This window comes from Topomyia yanbarensis, chromosome 2 (genome assembly GCF_030247195.1).
Source record: "Topomyia yanbarensis strain Yona2022 chromosome 2, ASM3024719v1, whole genome shotgun sequence".
Taxonomy (NCBI): domain Eukaryota; kingdom Metazoa; phylum Arthropoda; class Insecta; order Diptera; family Culicidae; genus Topomyia; species Topomyia yanbarensis.
In genome coordinates this window covers 162,033,267-162,049,837 of record NC_080671.1, presented here as the reverse complement: position 1 = coordinate 162,049,837, position 16,571 = coordinate 162,033,267, and the positions used below count along the sequence as shown (strand labels likewise).

Below are 16,571 nucleotides of genomic sequence, written 5' to 3'. Positions count from 1 at the left end.
CAAAAACTAGCTATTGTCTGTTTTTAATTTAATATTATGGCATAATAACAGCAATGAATAGTTTTGGAAAGGATTCGTCCTCAGTTACTCCACTGTGAGCTCCAGCTCAGCAGACCGCAAAAGCCTAAAATCCAGTTAATTAAGGGAAGGTTCTCATTCAAATGACTAAAAAGAAAGCGGGAATTGGAGTTTTTTATGAGCCAGTTTCAGGATGCAAAACGGTTTTATTTTGGCTTCTATTTTTCAAATTTTTTTTTGATATAAAATAACAAAATGGCGCCCGTGGTGACGTTCTATGCCTGCTGCCTCACGATGAATTTGAAACACAAAACTAATAATAAGCTCTAAAGTAAGCAAAATTTATTGGAGGAATGACTTAAGAATGGGTAAACAACTTCACATTTGACGTAAAGGTGCATTCTCAAACTTTAAGATCGATTTTTCAGCCCTTTTTCCACTTTAAGACTACACTAAAAATAGTGCATACAAAGAATTTGTAGATTGTATAGGTCATTTCTCCAATGAAAAAGGTTTTCTTTCTAGAGGTCAAAAGATAAAGTCTTCAAATTGAACCGTTTTTAAATGAGCAGTTTTAAAAAATCGTGTTTTGAGATAAACGCGTTTAACGTTGGTGGACTGTCAATATTTTCTAACAATTGCATGGAAATATGGGTTTTGAACATCGCTGATTACAGATCTGAAGTCAGTTTTTAGTAATTCAAAATCCCACTAAAAAGTAAGTGGTATATAAGCCAGTCAAGAAACAAGAATAAAATAAAAATGGCGATACCAGTATGGCGAACTAAAATGTTTCTCGAACAAATTTGACTAAAACTTTTGACTTTTGATGACTTTTCGTTTTTCACCGTTTTCTATGGTTGTTTGATAACTCACGATTAGTCTGTGATGCCAAGTCCGTATAACAGTTCTTCCTTCACCTCGAATTGCTCATGGCAAGAAATGGTTCCAGTAACTCGCAGTTTTCAACTTCTAAGCAGATATTTATACTTTTCCAAAAATGCGAAGAAAAGTTAAATTTTTCAAAATTTTGAATGAGAACCTCCTCTTAAGCTATAATACTATTATGCACATGATGGAATATGATTACAATGAAAATTAATAATGTAATGCATACGTTACTGATTATATAGTACAGTCGTGAATCGCTGGTTGGACACTCTTTAACTGGACCGCTTTTTTGTTGGACCTTCGCTAGTTGGACCATTGTCCAACTAAAAAGCATCTGAATATCAAAATCTCACGTCAAATTTACTTTGACAATTTATTGAACAATCTTTTGCACTACTAACGTCTTCTTTGGAGAGTTTTTGACATTCGTCAGTCGGTCCAACTAGCGAATCAAATTCGTTAGTTGGACAGAGCCTGTGGCCCAACCAGCGAATCACGACTATAGTATAAAAACGTTTTTAATCCACCTAACAGTGTGATGAGACATTTCTTATAAATCTTATCACTCTCTTCGGATATTATATCGATTGAGAACATTTAGAACTTGATGCTTCGCGATGTTTTTGATAACACTTACTACATTGGATAGTGACAGGACTCAGAAAATCGCTCAAATCAGCATAGGACAACATCAGTGCTAGAAATCTCAAACCAAATCAATGGGAAAGCGAAAAAATGGCTCATAAAATAGAAATACAAACGAATTATTGTTAATGCTCTGTTAATAAAATATCTAAATTATGGTGGGAAAACTGAATTTTCCTGAAGGGGTTATATATTGTACTGAGCCAAAAAAATCGATTTTTTTTAAATTGATTTGAAGTTTATACTTTACTCAAATTTCCAACGCGACTGAGAACTAAGAAAATGAAATCGCAGCTCCTGATATCACGCTATCTCTGAAGTGCATGCATGCATAGTTTCAAATTTTACTTCGACATCGACTTTTTCTAAAGGTGACTTCCCAGTAGTATCCTTGATTTGAATTATTATCGCTAATCCTAATGCCAAAGAACAAATAAAAACCTCTCGAAACCGAACCGTTTGGCAAAATCATCATCATTAGTGGAATTTTCATTTTCACGAATCTTTTCGATAACCTTCCGTCACTTGCGTTAATGCACTGGGTGCACAGTGCTCTGAAAATCTAGCGAAATCGTCTTAGGGCACCAGCGGGTCTAATTCAGAGCCATCTGCGAGTTAAATCTGTAAAGAATACGAAAAATTAATTTCTATTCCATAATTTTCAGCTCAGCAATTCGAGAGATCGTGCTCACCGCAAGCCATGAAAAATAGACTACGTTGTGAAGCGATGGTCACTATTTATTAAAAAATCACGGTTAAATAAAAAATTAAACTATTAAAAAATTTCAAATAGTTTATAGTTTTCACAAACTTATTAGGAAAAAATGTTTAATAAGCTTTCGTAATATTGCGTCGGGAAAAAGCTGAAAATTTCAGTATTTTCTCTATCTGCAACATATAAACCCTTAAGTATACCAATTAATTGGTATACGAATTGGAATAGGTTCGCCAAATTTTGGAAGAAGTCTATAAAATAACCCCTTGAAAACTACCTAAAAATTGTTGTAGTTCGATGCAATAAAAAATTTCCAAAAAAAGAAATGTACCTATTAATGATGAATTGTTATTGTAATATTGAATTAAATCAGTCTGCATCAATAAATTTTCAACTTCAATCCATTTTTTTCGGGTGTTGTGGGGGGGGGGGAGGGTTGTATGGTGTTAAACCCCAAAATCTTCTCTTGGCTACGCCGTTGTTTGGAATTTTTTTTTCGCTTTTCATTTTCCGATATGTTTCAGATCGATCCGATGGTTATAAGTTAGAAAAATTTACAGTCAGAAGGTTCGCACAAATGAACATTTTTGTACTGATAAGTTATCGAGTTCCTTCCAGACAACTTGGAAGTGTTCGGTGATTATTTCTAGCGGTTGTAGATTGTAAAATGAAATACAAAATTCGTTTTATCGAAATAATGTTTAGCTTATTTCAATGGATTATTACTATATTGAACAATAAATAGGCGACAAAGAGTAATCAACAAACAACAAGCCATAACTTTTAAAGTATTCAAAATAGATATTTAAAGTCTTTAGTAAAGTTATTCGCAAAAGTAAGAGCTACAAATTTGCTGCAGGCATCATTTCGATATAATCGCTTCCAAGAAAATTTGTGAAAATATTTCACTCATAGGGGGATTAATCAGCAAAAGCACAATACCAAAAGAAAGGGCATATTACCTCCATTAAATTCTTCGAAGATACAATTGACCTAAAATAAGCCGTTTTGGCATTAATAATAGATTACATGTTTTTGGTCATATTTCTGGCAATGGGAAAAATGATAAAAATCTTTCGTCCGCATTTAATGTCAAATATCTCTTTTGATAATAGTCCGTCAACAATCTATAGCTTGTTCGAAAGCTATTCGTTAAAGCTGTCTAAAAACATATAAATTGTTAATCTATATTGTCAATTTCGGCAGATAATTTAAAAAAACTGCAATAAACGCCATTTTTACGCATTCAATCATTCATATCTTGGAAACTAAACATCAGAATCAAAAACAAATTAATGGCGTTCATACTGTTATAAAATTGGTTTGGATTAGATCGGTTCAGCCATTGCTGAGAAACACGAATGAGAATTTGTCCGTTACATACACACACACAGACATTGTCCCAAATCGTCGAGCTGAGTCGATTGGTATATAAGACTCGGCCCTCCGGGCCTCGGAAAAAATCTTGAAAGTTTGAGCGAATTCTATACATTTCTTTTATAAGAAATGTAAAAAGTAGTATATGAAAATAATCAATAGATTTAGAATAATAATGAATTCTCATATGAACATGATTTAATAGGCTAAAAGAAACCCAATAAATGTGTCAATAAAACATTTGTTCTTCGTGCTGATAAGCTTGGCGCAAATTGGAAACAGATTTTCGATCCTTTTCGCCTCAGTTCCAAAACCTCTTGTGTGATTCAATAACCATCATTACACTCAGACAAGACCATGCATTTTTCCAGCACACATTATATGCCCTATGGATTCATCCGCCAGTTGGTCAAATAAGCACTAAATAAATTAAGAAATTAGCTGATTCAGTTCAAACATATGTCAGCTTAATGTGCATCAGTCGGATGTGCATTCGTGTACCCCTTTTGCCATCTTATCAACAAATATTTAAAATTATTTAAGGTAAAAATGTGCAATGAGGTAAAGTATAAAATACAAACTAGTGCTTGGGGGGGAACAAAATTATTCACATAACTAAGAAAGTTCATTTGCGAAGATAGAACTGTTGATAAATCACCATATAAAGTAGATGATAAGGGACGTGAACGAAGAAAGCTGATCACCACCATCACAAATAATATTGAAAAATAACAGTTTTTTGAAAAATTATTGATTCTTCGATGCGACGAATTCTAGAATATGTTGCATGTTTTATAATAGCGAAATTCATTACTTACTTGGTTTATTTTTAAGGTGAAATATTAAATAAAAGTTTTTAACTATTTCAAATATTATTTAAAAATGCATTAATTTCCATAGCAAAATATTAATACCAGTTAAGACGTGTATAAGTTCAGAAACTACATTTTGCTTCTGAATTTACTTTCCAAATTGGAAGAGTTCTGACGTGTTGGACACATTCGAAAAATTTATAGTTACATGCATACACTCAAGTATTAAGCTATCAAATAATTTGCACAAGACGTCATGTTGCTTAGTTTTTAGATTATGTTTTCGAATAATTTAATATTGTAACCCTGTAGTATTTAAAAATTTAACATGTTAAACGCAAAAAATTGCACCACCGAAACTCAAATATCACGAGAATTTGTTCGTTGATCGAATTTCTCCGTTAGCAAAAAATAAAATGTCAAAATTGTCGTATGTGAAATGGAAAGTTATGGCAACCATGTGAACTTCCGCTGTGTTATACGGTAAATACGAGTCACATAAAACCGAATGAAAAAATCGCATAACTTTGCAGTGCTGTAGAGTGTTTCCCAATATTTTTGTTATTCTAAAGACTTCAAGAAGGATGAAATTTTTTCGACAGAACCACACTACCACACCTAACATATTTTTTTGAACTCCTCAAATTTAGTTTCAACGTATAATTCATTTTGCATATTTTTCCGGCAAGCAAATAATATTATTGAATATTTTACGATAGCTTTCCCGTAGCCCGCCAAACGGCAGATCGTTTTAGCAGACGGTAACTTAATTATTAGATTGTACCGAGGAGTCAACGCTCTATCAACATGCCTGACATCTCCTGGCACTGGCCTTAACTTACGATTCTAAAATATTAAACTATCTGTTGTCCGAGTATGGTCACCAAATTGCATAACCCCACCTCACATCTCACTGATTCACCGTTTCGCGTACTATGCAGACAGGAAGGTCATCGGATTGATGGATTTACACGGCACAATAATACAGTTTGGGATCGGAGTGACGCGAATGTAATACGTGATTTACATTTTAAATGAAGGCCCAGTGCCCATGATGAACCGGCGCACGACATCTGTTCGAACACTTTTGATTTCATCAAGCTTTACGTGAGTTGTTTGGCCGATCTGAATCCACCCCCAACCAACAGCCGATAACTGATCCATTCTAAGGGTATAAATATTAATCCATGCGAACCTGAAAGTATCATTAGTCGTTTGCCTTCTATTTTAGCTTCATCAAGTTCAAGCACAGCTCAAATATTTCAACATGTTTGCCAAAGTGGTGAGAATAGATCATGTAGTAAGCAAAGTTTCCTATTTCTGACCACACTCTATTCTAGATCATCCTCGCCATAGTTGCCATCGCTTGCACCAACGGAAAACCACTCGTCGCTGCCCCACTGGTGGCCGCTAGCCCTGCTGTTGTGACTGCCCAAAGTTCCCAGTTTATTTCCCGGAACTATAATGGAATTGCTGCCGCCTATACTGCCCCGGTAGCAGCTGCATACAGTGCTCCTTTCGCCGCTGCAGCATACACTGCTCCACTGAGCTCGTCGGCGTATACCGCCGCCGCCTACACTGCTCCAGTTGCCGCTGCTTATACTGCTCCTTTCGCTGCAGCGTACACTGCTCCTGTGGCAGCTGCCGCTCCACTTGCCGCCGCTTATACCGCTTCCCCATACTATCCCTATGTGCTGTGAACTGATACCGATCTTCTTGAATAAACTTTGCCGTTGGAAACCATGCACCCACCCTGTCTGAATTGAGCAATCAATAACCCTCAGATATAACTCATTATTTCTATGAATTGCTCTTAATTTATGTCACGTGCCAAATGATGACATCTGAGTCTCCCCTCTCGCAGATCGCACAGTGCAGGATATGCAGGTAAATTCAGGGCAACAGGACTTCTTCCGACCATCCTGCATGAGCAGAAAGCGCCGGGAATACATATTGGCAAACAACAAACAACATCGAATGGAGCAAAAGTATCGGATATCCAATTTAAAAGCGGGAAGGGCAAATTGCATTAATCCAGAAGGGAGCATGCAAAGCACGTTTGAAAGCAGCACTACTGAAGCGATTGACGCTTGACATGAATCAGTCAAGGTCCAGTGAAGTTTATTTTTTGTAGTTGAAACGACTAGCTGCTCGGTTGGATTCAGTGGTGCAACATAAGCGTTTTCTGATTTATTCTGATGCTTATAAACATTCTAATATGTTTATATTTTATACATTTCTTATAACAAAAAAGTATAGAATTCTCTGAAACTTTTAAGATTTTTCCGAGGCTCAAAGGGCCGAGTCTTATATCATATCATATCGCTTCGGCTCGACGATTTGTCTGTATCTGCTTGGCTGTGTGTGTAAGTATTGGGGTTTTCGATTGATTGACACCGGTGTAGTGTAGTGCACTGAAACTGTACCGTTTTTGCACTTTCTAGCAGTAGTGCAGAAAACTGGGTATGTTCCATTGACACTTCTGCTAGAATGTCCTTAAGGTTAAAACCTCTATAATCGAAATAAAAAAAATTGGAAGACAGAACGCTTTTGAATGGTTTTTGATTCTGGAAGCTCGCATCCAAGATATGGATAACTGTTTGTTAGTGTGTTGAAATCGGGCTAATTCTCGAGAGTTTTTTTCCAAAAAGATATGTCTAACAATGAGAGACTCTCATTGCTTACTTCCTCTACTGTTAATAATTCGATTATTAACCACCGTCGCCCTTATCACTACGGAATCTGAAGCGAGAGCGACTCGAGGTCTGAAGGATCCCCTTTGAAGGATTCCCCGCGGGTCCGAAGAATACCATCCGCCAATCCGACCTACTAGACTGAGGCGCAAATTTGTTTCGCTGATCTCCCGTTTGCCCGAAAGTTGCAAGTTTTGCTCTTCTCTACCGGTCACCATCTACGCCTTCTCTCCCCTGTCCTTGATACAACTACTTCTACACCGATTTTGGAAATGACCAAGCATAAGTATCCGATAAAAAATCAAATTTGTATTCCGTATTCCTATTTTTAAGATAGTTGTAATTTCTACTCTTTGTTAAAACTATTGTCCCCCATCTTGTAAATAGAATTGTATCCCTAGTTTTAAAACATCTGTGAAATTTTTCATAAATATTTGTTCCCCCTTTTGTGTACCAAACTATATTGTTAGTTTTAAGATAACTGTAAATATTTCCTAAAAAACTATTACTATTGAATTCCTTGTTTTAAAATTTTTCATAAAAAAAATCTTTTGCCCCCTCTCTTATATATAGAATTTTTTTTTCTAGTCTTAAGATAGCTGTAAATTTTTTCTCTTTTATAAAAAAAATATTTCAACATTGTAACCTCCTAGTTTTAAGATATTCAAAATGTAAAAACAAAAGAATTCGGCACCGCCAAGCTAACGCATTTGTGCCTATCAAATAAACGAAATGAATAAAAAAAATAATTCGATTATTTTAATATTTGCCCCTAAAGCATAATATGCTAGTCAAAACAGTTTTGTTTCGATCTGTACTGTAAAATTAGTGAAAAGTGCTATAGTGACGTAGTAAAAATCGAAAGAGTCTCTCATTGTTGGATATCATTGATTTGGTTGTTTCCCATTGGAACAAAAGTTATCCGTAGTATTGATTATACTTGCGATTCGATTGATTATGTTGCAGCTATTATACATACTACATAATTAACATGAATTATTTAAAATTAAAAAAGTGCTGTGTACACTAGAGATGGTCGGGTTCGGGTTTTTAGACCCGAAACCCGGACCATACCCGAACCCAACGGGTTTCGGGTCGGGTTCGAGTTCTATAAATTTAAGCTTATCGGGTTCGGGTTGGTTTCCGGGTTTTGAAATTTGAAATTCTCGGGCTCGAGTCGGGTTCGGGTTTTTCAAATTAGAAATTGTCTGGTTTTGAACAAAACAACCTAATCATTTCTTGACGCTGTCTATACATAAAACCCAGCCTCTTTTTATACTTCGTGATACGAATGGAAGACACATATAACCGTTCCAAATGGTAGCACCTTTAAATCGCTAGAATTCGTCGTTTTTTCTGGTGCTCAAATATAGTATTTTTTCATTATTGTATAAAATTCTGTCTCTTCAGATTCGCAAACTGACTGAATTATTTTATGTTTTAAAATAACATTAATGAGAGAGCATCAACAATACGTGTCTTATATCTAAAATCTCTTTGCGATTTATTTTAAATGATAATTAGTAATAAATCAAGTCAACAGGAATTTATTGGAAAATATTGGTTCAACTTTCTGTTTTAAAATATTAATTTCGACAGGTATTTTAAAGCCGAATCTACGGGAAGTAGAAATAATAGAAACCAATCTATTGATCCGCTCCTGATTTGTCGTTTTGACAGTCGCGAGAAATCAGACAGTGGGTGTTGCGAGTGCACTTAATGGGAGAACTTTTTGCTACATATTGAATAATAATTGTCCATTAACCCTACAACTCGTGACTTTTTCTCTAAGTAAACGGTTTTTTGGGATACATTCGTACCCCAGAACTAAAATCGTTCTAATATGCCTAATTTTTCTTAAATTTATAATTAAATTGGATAGTTTTGTTCTAAAACGTACAATTTTTCACAAGTTTTTTGCTTACTATGTATCGATGATTTGCTTTTAAAAAAAGATAAAATAATGTTTTCGGAATTATGTAAACATGACAAAACATTAACGTAAACGGTTTTGTGGGGTACATTTGTACCCCAAACATACTTTAAGCGGGCACTGTTAAGTTGGTCAAATGCAACAAATAGGTTGTACCTGCTTAAATAGAAGTTTAATAATAATCAAATTGATTTATGATAAAGATTGCTTGCAGTTAAAATAAACTGTAACCATTGACTAAAAAGGACGTTGTAGCCCGGGGACGATTTCACAATTCCCATGTATTGAAATCACAAATTTGGTGGTACTGCTGTGGCCAATTACCATTGCTAACATGTGATAAATCATACAAAACTGCCTTGCAGGAATGGTTTTATAGAATTCGCTTTTGACACAAAATTAGAAATTTTGGTTAAGTACGACGGGCAAGGTTGTTTGAAACTGTCACCATTAAGTTTTTTGTTTCCCCGTGAGTTAGCGACCGATTTATTCTACATTTCGGTTAATATATCGACGATTTGTAAGTTTCTCCTAACATTACAAATTCGACGTTCAATAATAGCAAATAAAAATGCGGATTCTACTCGCCAGTTATTCGTTTTGCCATAGGCAGATATAACTCAACGCGTATGGTGCTACTTCAGATTCGAAGGATTCTACTATTCTAGGATGAGCCTAGGGTGCCTAAAATTCGAGATCTTTGCTGGATTCTCCATATTAGCAAGTTGGGTTCGGATCGGGTTTCTTAAATTAAAAATTTTCGGATTCGGGTCGGGTTTGGGTTTTCAAATTTTAAAATTCTCGGGGTCGGGTCGGGTTCGGGTACCCAGAGTTTAAAAAGGACCAAAAACTAAATAAGAACTTTTCTTTTTCAAGCGATCGTGTGCTCGAAAACCAACTAAACAACTACCTAATAAACCATGTTTTACAGGTCGTATCGCTTGCTTGGAGCGACTAGATCTTATACCCTTCCAAACGACCGACTCCGCGACACCTATGGAAGAGCCTGATGAGTCGTCTACCTTCCGTTAAGTAGGTGGAGCATAAATACTTCCCGCCTACCTTATCCTTTATCCTTCACCGTGAACGATGGAGATGGGGGCGGCCGGCAATGATGGCTATCATGCTGATGAGGTCGGATTGGTATGAATTCCAACTTACCACTTCCTAAGTAACTCTTATTAGGTAGGGGAACTGGGGGTAAGCCCGACACCCCACGACTTTTCCCAGATATCAAATTTTAAATCATACAATAATGACAGGATATTATTAGTACAATTATTTTAGGCATTTCGATACACATTGATGCCGTATGGATTCATTAAACGTCAACAAAATAAACAAAACAAGCGAAAGCAAAGTCGATGCGCATTTGGATGTTATTTTTAGTTGATACATTTTAAGGTTTCAATGACACAAAAGCTTTGAAAATGACCAGTTTTTGTGTCACAATTCTATTCTACTCTCCATATCGTTATTTGTGTGAATTGAAGATAAGTTTGAGTATTTCAATACTGTTAATTGAGCATTTAACGAAAATGTGCGTTGTTGGGGTAAGACCGACAGTTTTTGGGTGGGGTAAGACCGACACGGTGTTTAGTTGTTTGGGTTCGTTTTTGAATCGATACAAGCGACTGGGTATATTTGTTGTGTTCAATTAGACTATAATTACGTCATGTTAATAATTGAAATACACGAAAATTATGTTTTTTGTCTTTATTTATCAGTATTGTCTAAAAGCCGACCAAACAAATTAAGAATTTAATTGAACGTGATTCATAGTTATATCACAAACAGAAACGAAAAGTATAATCTAACATGAGATTTTGAAATGATATTGATGAAAAATTTTCATTGACCGCCGGATTATTGATCAACAGTGTTCCGAAAAATCACAACACGAACCGGATAGCTTACTTAGAAGCGTGCGTCACTTTTAAGTGAATGAGTCCTATTAATAGCGTATATAATCTGCTTGCAGAACAGCTCTTCCTACTTAGAATGGCTATACAAGTGGCAATTAGGCTCGAAAGAATTACTTGAGAAAACCCATACCATAATATAAACCATGCGTTAAACATTATTTATTCATAACACCACGCATTCGAATGCTCTTCCTCTTGCTACGCGATGAAACTACAGAAAGCATGCGTTTGCATAACACATACTCATATACACATAATTACACTTTATCACACATACACAATATATTTTTAATGGAAAAAATTTGACAAAAAGAAAGTTCAAAAGGGGTCGCTCTTGCCCCTTTGGGGTGTCGGTCTTACCCGCAGCGTTTTTAAAATGTCATTTTTCTCCATATTTGGCAACCAATAGTTTTTAATGAATTCAATGTTTTGAAACGCTGAAAAAATTATATTTTGTTAAGAACCATCTAAACAAGGATAATGCACAGAATATAAAATTTTAGGAGCTTTGTGGAATTTTAGAAAAATTATTGCGATTAAGGTGTCGGACTTGCCCCGCGGTCCCCTAATCAGCAGTCACACATGATGAAGTCAGTGTGCAATGCACCAAAATCATCGTCTCAACGCAACTATGAACTTAGTGAATGTTCTGCAGTATTTTATTTTATACATGTGTTTCAATCTGAAACTAGAACTGAAACGATTTCATCCTCAGTATAACGGTTTGTTTTATAGTTCAAAACAGTTTTGTTTTACAATTTAAGTTGGTGTAGACCACCGTTCTATTTGTTGCTTAATTTAAAACACGTTCAGAACGCTTAAGTCATGGCATGTGTTTTAATCACGAATTTTAAATTAAAAAGAACACCCGCTCAAACTGCTGTTGAGAGAGTAAATTCTAGTTTCAAAATTTTCAATTTTATATTATAGAACTGTCGAAACTAGTTATCTAGAACTGAACCACTCCCGAACGTGTCCTTAGATCATTACTTGAGACGAAATTTTTTTCCTCAATCTATCGATTCTAAGTGTATTAACTGAATACCCTATATATTCAACAAAGAGAACGAAAGTGTTCTCAATAATAGGTTTGTTCCAGTACTAGGAGAAACTGGAAGTACTCCGGAGCAAACAGGGAGAAAATCGTTCCTGTACTATCATCTTCTCTTTTTTCTTCTTCTGGTGGCAAACCGGAGTGAAAAGGAGCAATAATTTTTTGCTCCGGAGCAACAGGGAGTAACTTCCATGTACTGGAACAAACCTAATGAATCAAAAAGGTTTGCTGGAAATGTGATTGTTTCCGTTTAAAATCCACTTTGAAACTCCCATATACAATACTAGGTTCCCGAACATGCCCTAAGGAATTCGATGGATATAAAATAATAATGCAAACCTGTGATAAAAACCAATCCGTGTTTTCTCTTGGTCCTATGGCATTACTTATGGGGTGACTACCAAGAACCGTTATAGTATATCTCGCATCTTTTTGAAAACAAATCAAAAGTGAAACTGCTCAAACAAAGTCAGTCTTCTCGCCCAGTAATATCTCCAGATGACCCCCGCGCAAATCCGGTTGAGTCCGCCCGTGCTTTAGAAGTAAAGACAGAAGCATGTTGTGAGCATTAAAGTTCTTAATTTGGTAACATTTTTTTCAATAATATTGAATGCAACAAGCAATGGTATTGTAGTTTGCATACATGAGAAAAGCACAATCCCATCTTTACTCAATCACTCAATCATTAAAATTGCAACAGGCCTTCCATGTGAAAAAATGAGTCTAACTGAACATTATAAAATGATTCAAACATCTCACGAGGTAGAGCTTTACAAGATGTTTTTCTTTCAATAGTGTGAACGTTTCTTCCATCTCAGTGGTGAAGTAAACACTTATACTGCTGTACGATTTGTGTGTAACGGAAGTCACGCAATTTAGAAGCGATACGCACTATGCAGCAGTGAGTCAAAGCGTTCATGCGACAAGGAAAGAAGGAAGTCGTGTTTAATATTATTAAGTATTATATTTCATATATGTGGATTCCGCTCTAGTGGCAAGGAATGGGGTTATGGCTTGGTTGTATCTAAGTAATAGCTAGCCCCGTCTCAATTTACTTTCAAACTCTTTCCACGAACTCTTATTTGTTCTGCATGTAAAATTCTACTAAATAGGTACATACACAACCCTCCAAAGAAAGGGAGTGCAATTTTTCAAACTTCCCCGTTCCGATCATTTATCTAGTTATCACGTACAATGCTTGTTATGGGAGGGTGTGGTTGGGAGATGAAAGCCGGTCAAACTTGTTGACCGATGCTAATTGTGTCACATACTGGCACGTGTCTGAATGGTAATATCATTAAAATCTTATTGTCAAAATACAGAAACAAGGACCAAACTATATTTAACATTTTTTATTACATACAAATTTTTAATTATTGGTAGAATGTTTATTATTATTATGATTTTGCCTTTCAGGTTATGCAATCGGTCGGAATTTCGACTTTTTAACCGAGGTCCGCAGGGCCGAATCTCTTATATCATTCGACTCAGTTCGTTGAGATCGGAAAAAGTCTGTATGTGTGTGTATGTATGTATGTAATCTCACCGATTTTTCTCAGAGATTGCTGGACCGATTTGCAGAAAATTAGTCTCAAATGAACGGTACAACCTTCCCATCAATTTTTTTATTGATCCGACTTTCGGTTCCGGAGTTAAGGGGTGAGGAGCACATAACTATTTCTCAGCGAATTATTAATTTTCACAAACTTGGTCTCAAATGAAAGCTACAGCATTTCCATTGTCTGCTATTGAATTTCTAATTGATCCGCGTGCTGGTTCCGGAATTATAGGGTGATGAGTACGAACACGCAGCAAATCCCCATTCCAACATATACGGTGATGAATGTAAAAAGGTGAATTTTTTTCCAAAATGTCACTACAACTGCATGGATTTGTAGTTCTAGGTCACTAACATTCATTAAAAGTCTCTTTGGCCACATTGATCACCATCGTCGGTACCGGAAGCCCCAGTATTCAAATTCAGAATAACAGTTATTTCGATTGCTTAGTGATGTATGGACCGATTTGACCAAACATTGCCTCAAATGACCGTCTGCGTCCCTAAAAACTGTTATAAAATTTTATTTCGATCCATCTTCCGGTTGCGGAGTTATGGGTTGTGGAGTGTGGTCACAGAGAAAACTCCTATTCAAACCGATACCACGATGAAAGCAATTTTTTTTGCTAAAACAGGAGCATCTTGCATTTTCAGTTCTATGTTATTGGCGGCCCATCGAAATCTTGTTGGCCACGTTGACCACCGTAGACCGTTGTGGAAGTGCCCGGAAAAATGGAAAATCCTAAATTAAAAAACCTGTTTTAATCCACCTAGCGGTGCAATTGTGCCTTTCGCAATCATGAACATGAGAATGTGTGCGTTGTTTATATTCATTAAAAGCTTTCAAATGCCTATATTACATTTGATTATTATACATGACATGACAACTATATACAAGAAAAGAAATCATTATTCGAGTTCTAAAATTTTGCAAAAGAAAAAAACAGCCACGGTAATATTGAACTGAAAAAGGTGCGAAATCGGCAAAGTCCCAAAAAGTCGATTTTAACAAAAAAAACCGATTTAATCCACCTAGCAGTGAGATGAGACATTTCTTACACATTTCACTATTAACAGTTTCTAGTCTTGCACGAATAAAATCTTGAATAAATTGAATAAATTATAGAAATCAACAAAACGAACGAAATAAAAAAGTAAAGCAAAACATGAAATAATAGGTTTTTAAATTCATAAAATGAGTAGAAAAATTAATGTAAATCAAAATTATAATATACACGAATCAAACTAAATTAGGTTATTAAATAAAAATTAAGATTATATTTAGATATAGTTATAAGATTAATAGAATAAATTGACTCATGCTAACAAATTGAATGAAATAAGACTAATAACTGAACATGAAATGCATAAAATTAAAGATATGAATAAAATGAATCAAATGAATCAAATGTATCAAATGTATCAAATGAATCAAATGAATCAAATGAATCAAATGAATCAAATGAATCAAATGAATCAAATGAATCAAATGAATCAAATGAATCAAATGAATCAAATGAATCAAATGAATCAAATGAATTAAATGAATCAAAGGCATCAAATGAATCAAATGAATCAAATGAATCAAACGAATAACACGAATCAAATGAATCAAATGAATCAAATGAATCAAATGAATCAAACGAATCAAACGAATCAAATGAATCAAATGAATCAAATAAATCAAATGAATCAAATGAATCAAATGAATCAAATGAATTAAATGAATCAAATGAATCAAATGAATCAAATGAATCAAATGAATCAAATGAATTAAATGAATTAAATGAATCAAATGAATCAAATGAATCAAATGAATCAAATGAATCAAATGAATCAAATGAATCAAATGAATCAAATGAATCAAATGAATCAAATGAATCAAATGAATCAAATGAATCAAATGAATCAAATGAATCAAATGAATCAAATGAATCAAATGAATCAAATGAATCAAATGAATCAAATGAATCAAATGAATCAAATGAATCAAATGAATCAAATGAATCAAATGAATCAAATGAATCAAATGAATCAAATGAATCAAATGAATCAAATGAATCAAATGAATCAAATGAATCAAATGAATCAAATGAATCAAATGAATCAAATGAATCAAATGAATCAAATGAATCAAATGAATCAAATGAATCAAATGAATCAAATGAATCAAATGAATCAAATGAATCAAATGAATCAAATAAATCTAATGAATTAAATGAATCAAACGAATCAAATGAATCAAATGAATCAAATGAATCATATGAATCAAATGAATCACGCGAATCAAATGAATCAAATGAATCAAATGAATCAAATGAATCAAATGAATCAAATGAATCAAATGAATCAAATGAATGAAATGAATGAAATGAATCAAACGAATGAAATGAATCAAATGAATTAAATGAATCATATGAATCAAATGAATCAAATGAATCAAATGAATCAAATGAATCAAATGAATCAAATGAATCAAATGAATCAAATGAATCAAATGAATCAAATGAATCAAATGAATCAAATGAATCAAATGAATCAAATGAATCAAATGAATCAAATGAATCAAATGAATCAAATGAATCAAATGAATCAAATGAATCAAATGAATCAAATGAATCAAATGAATCAAATGAATCAAATGAATCAAACGAATCAAACGAATCAAATGAATCAAATGAATCAAATAAATCAAATGAATCAAATGAATCAAATGAATCAAATGAATCAAATGAATCAAATGAATCAAATGAATCAAATGAATCAAATGAATCAAATGAATCAAATGAATCAAATGAATCAAATGAATCAAATGAATCAAATGAATCAAATGAATCAAATGAATCAAATGAATCAAATGAATCAAATGAATCAAATGAATCAAATGAATCAAATGAATCAAATGAATCAAATGAATCAAATGAATCAAATGAATCAAATGAATCAAATG

At 34.3% G+C, this 16,571-nt stretch overlaps 1 protein-coding gene across 1 annotated transcript; it reads left to right on the top strand.

The window, feature by feature from the left end:
* The first annotated feature begins 5,671 nt into the window (after nt 1-5,671).
* Nucleotides 5,672-6,205, top strand: LOC131681940 (pupal cuticle protein C1B-like). Its single transcript, XM_058963042.1, has 2 exons — nt 5,672-5,740; nt 5,799-6,205. Exons 1-2 carry the CDS (start codon nt 5,726-5,728, stop codon nt 6,156-6,158), a joined length of 375 nt encoding a protein of 124 aa, XP_058819025.1. The 5' UTR covers nt 5,672-5,725; the 3' UTR covers nt 6,159-6,205.
* The last annotated feature ends 10,366 nt before the right edge of the window (nt 6,206-16,571 follow it).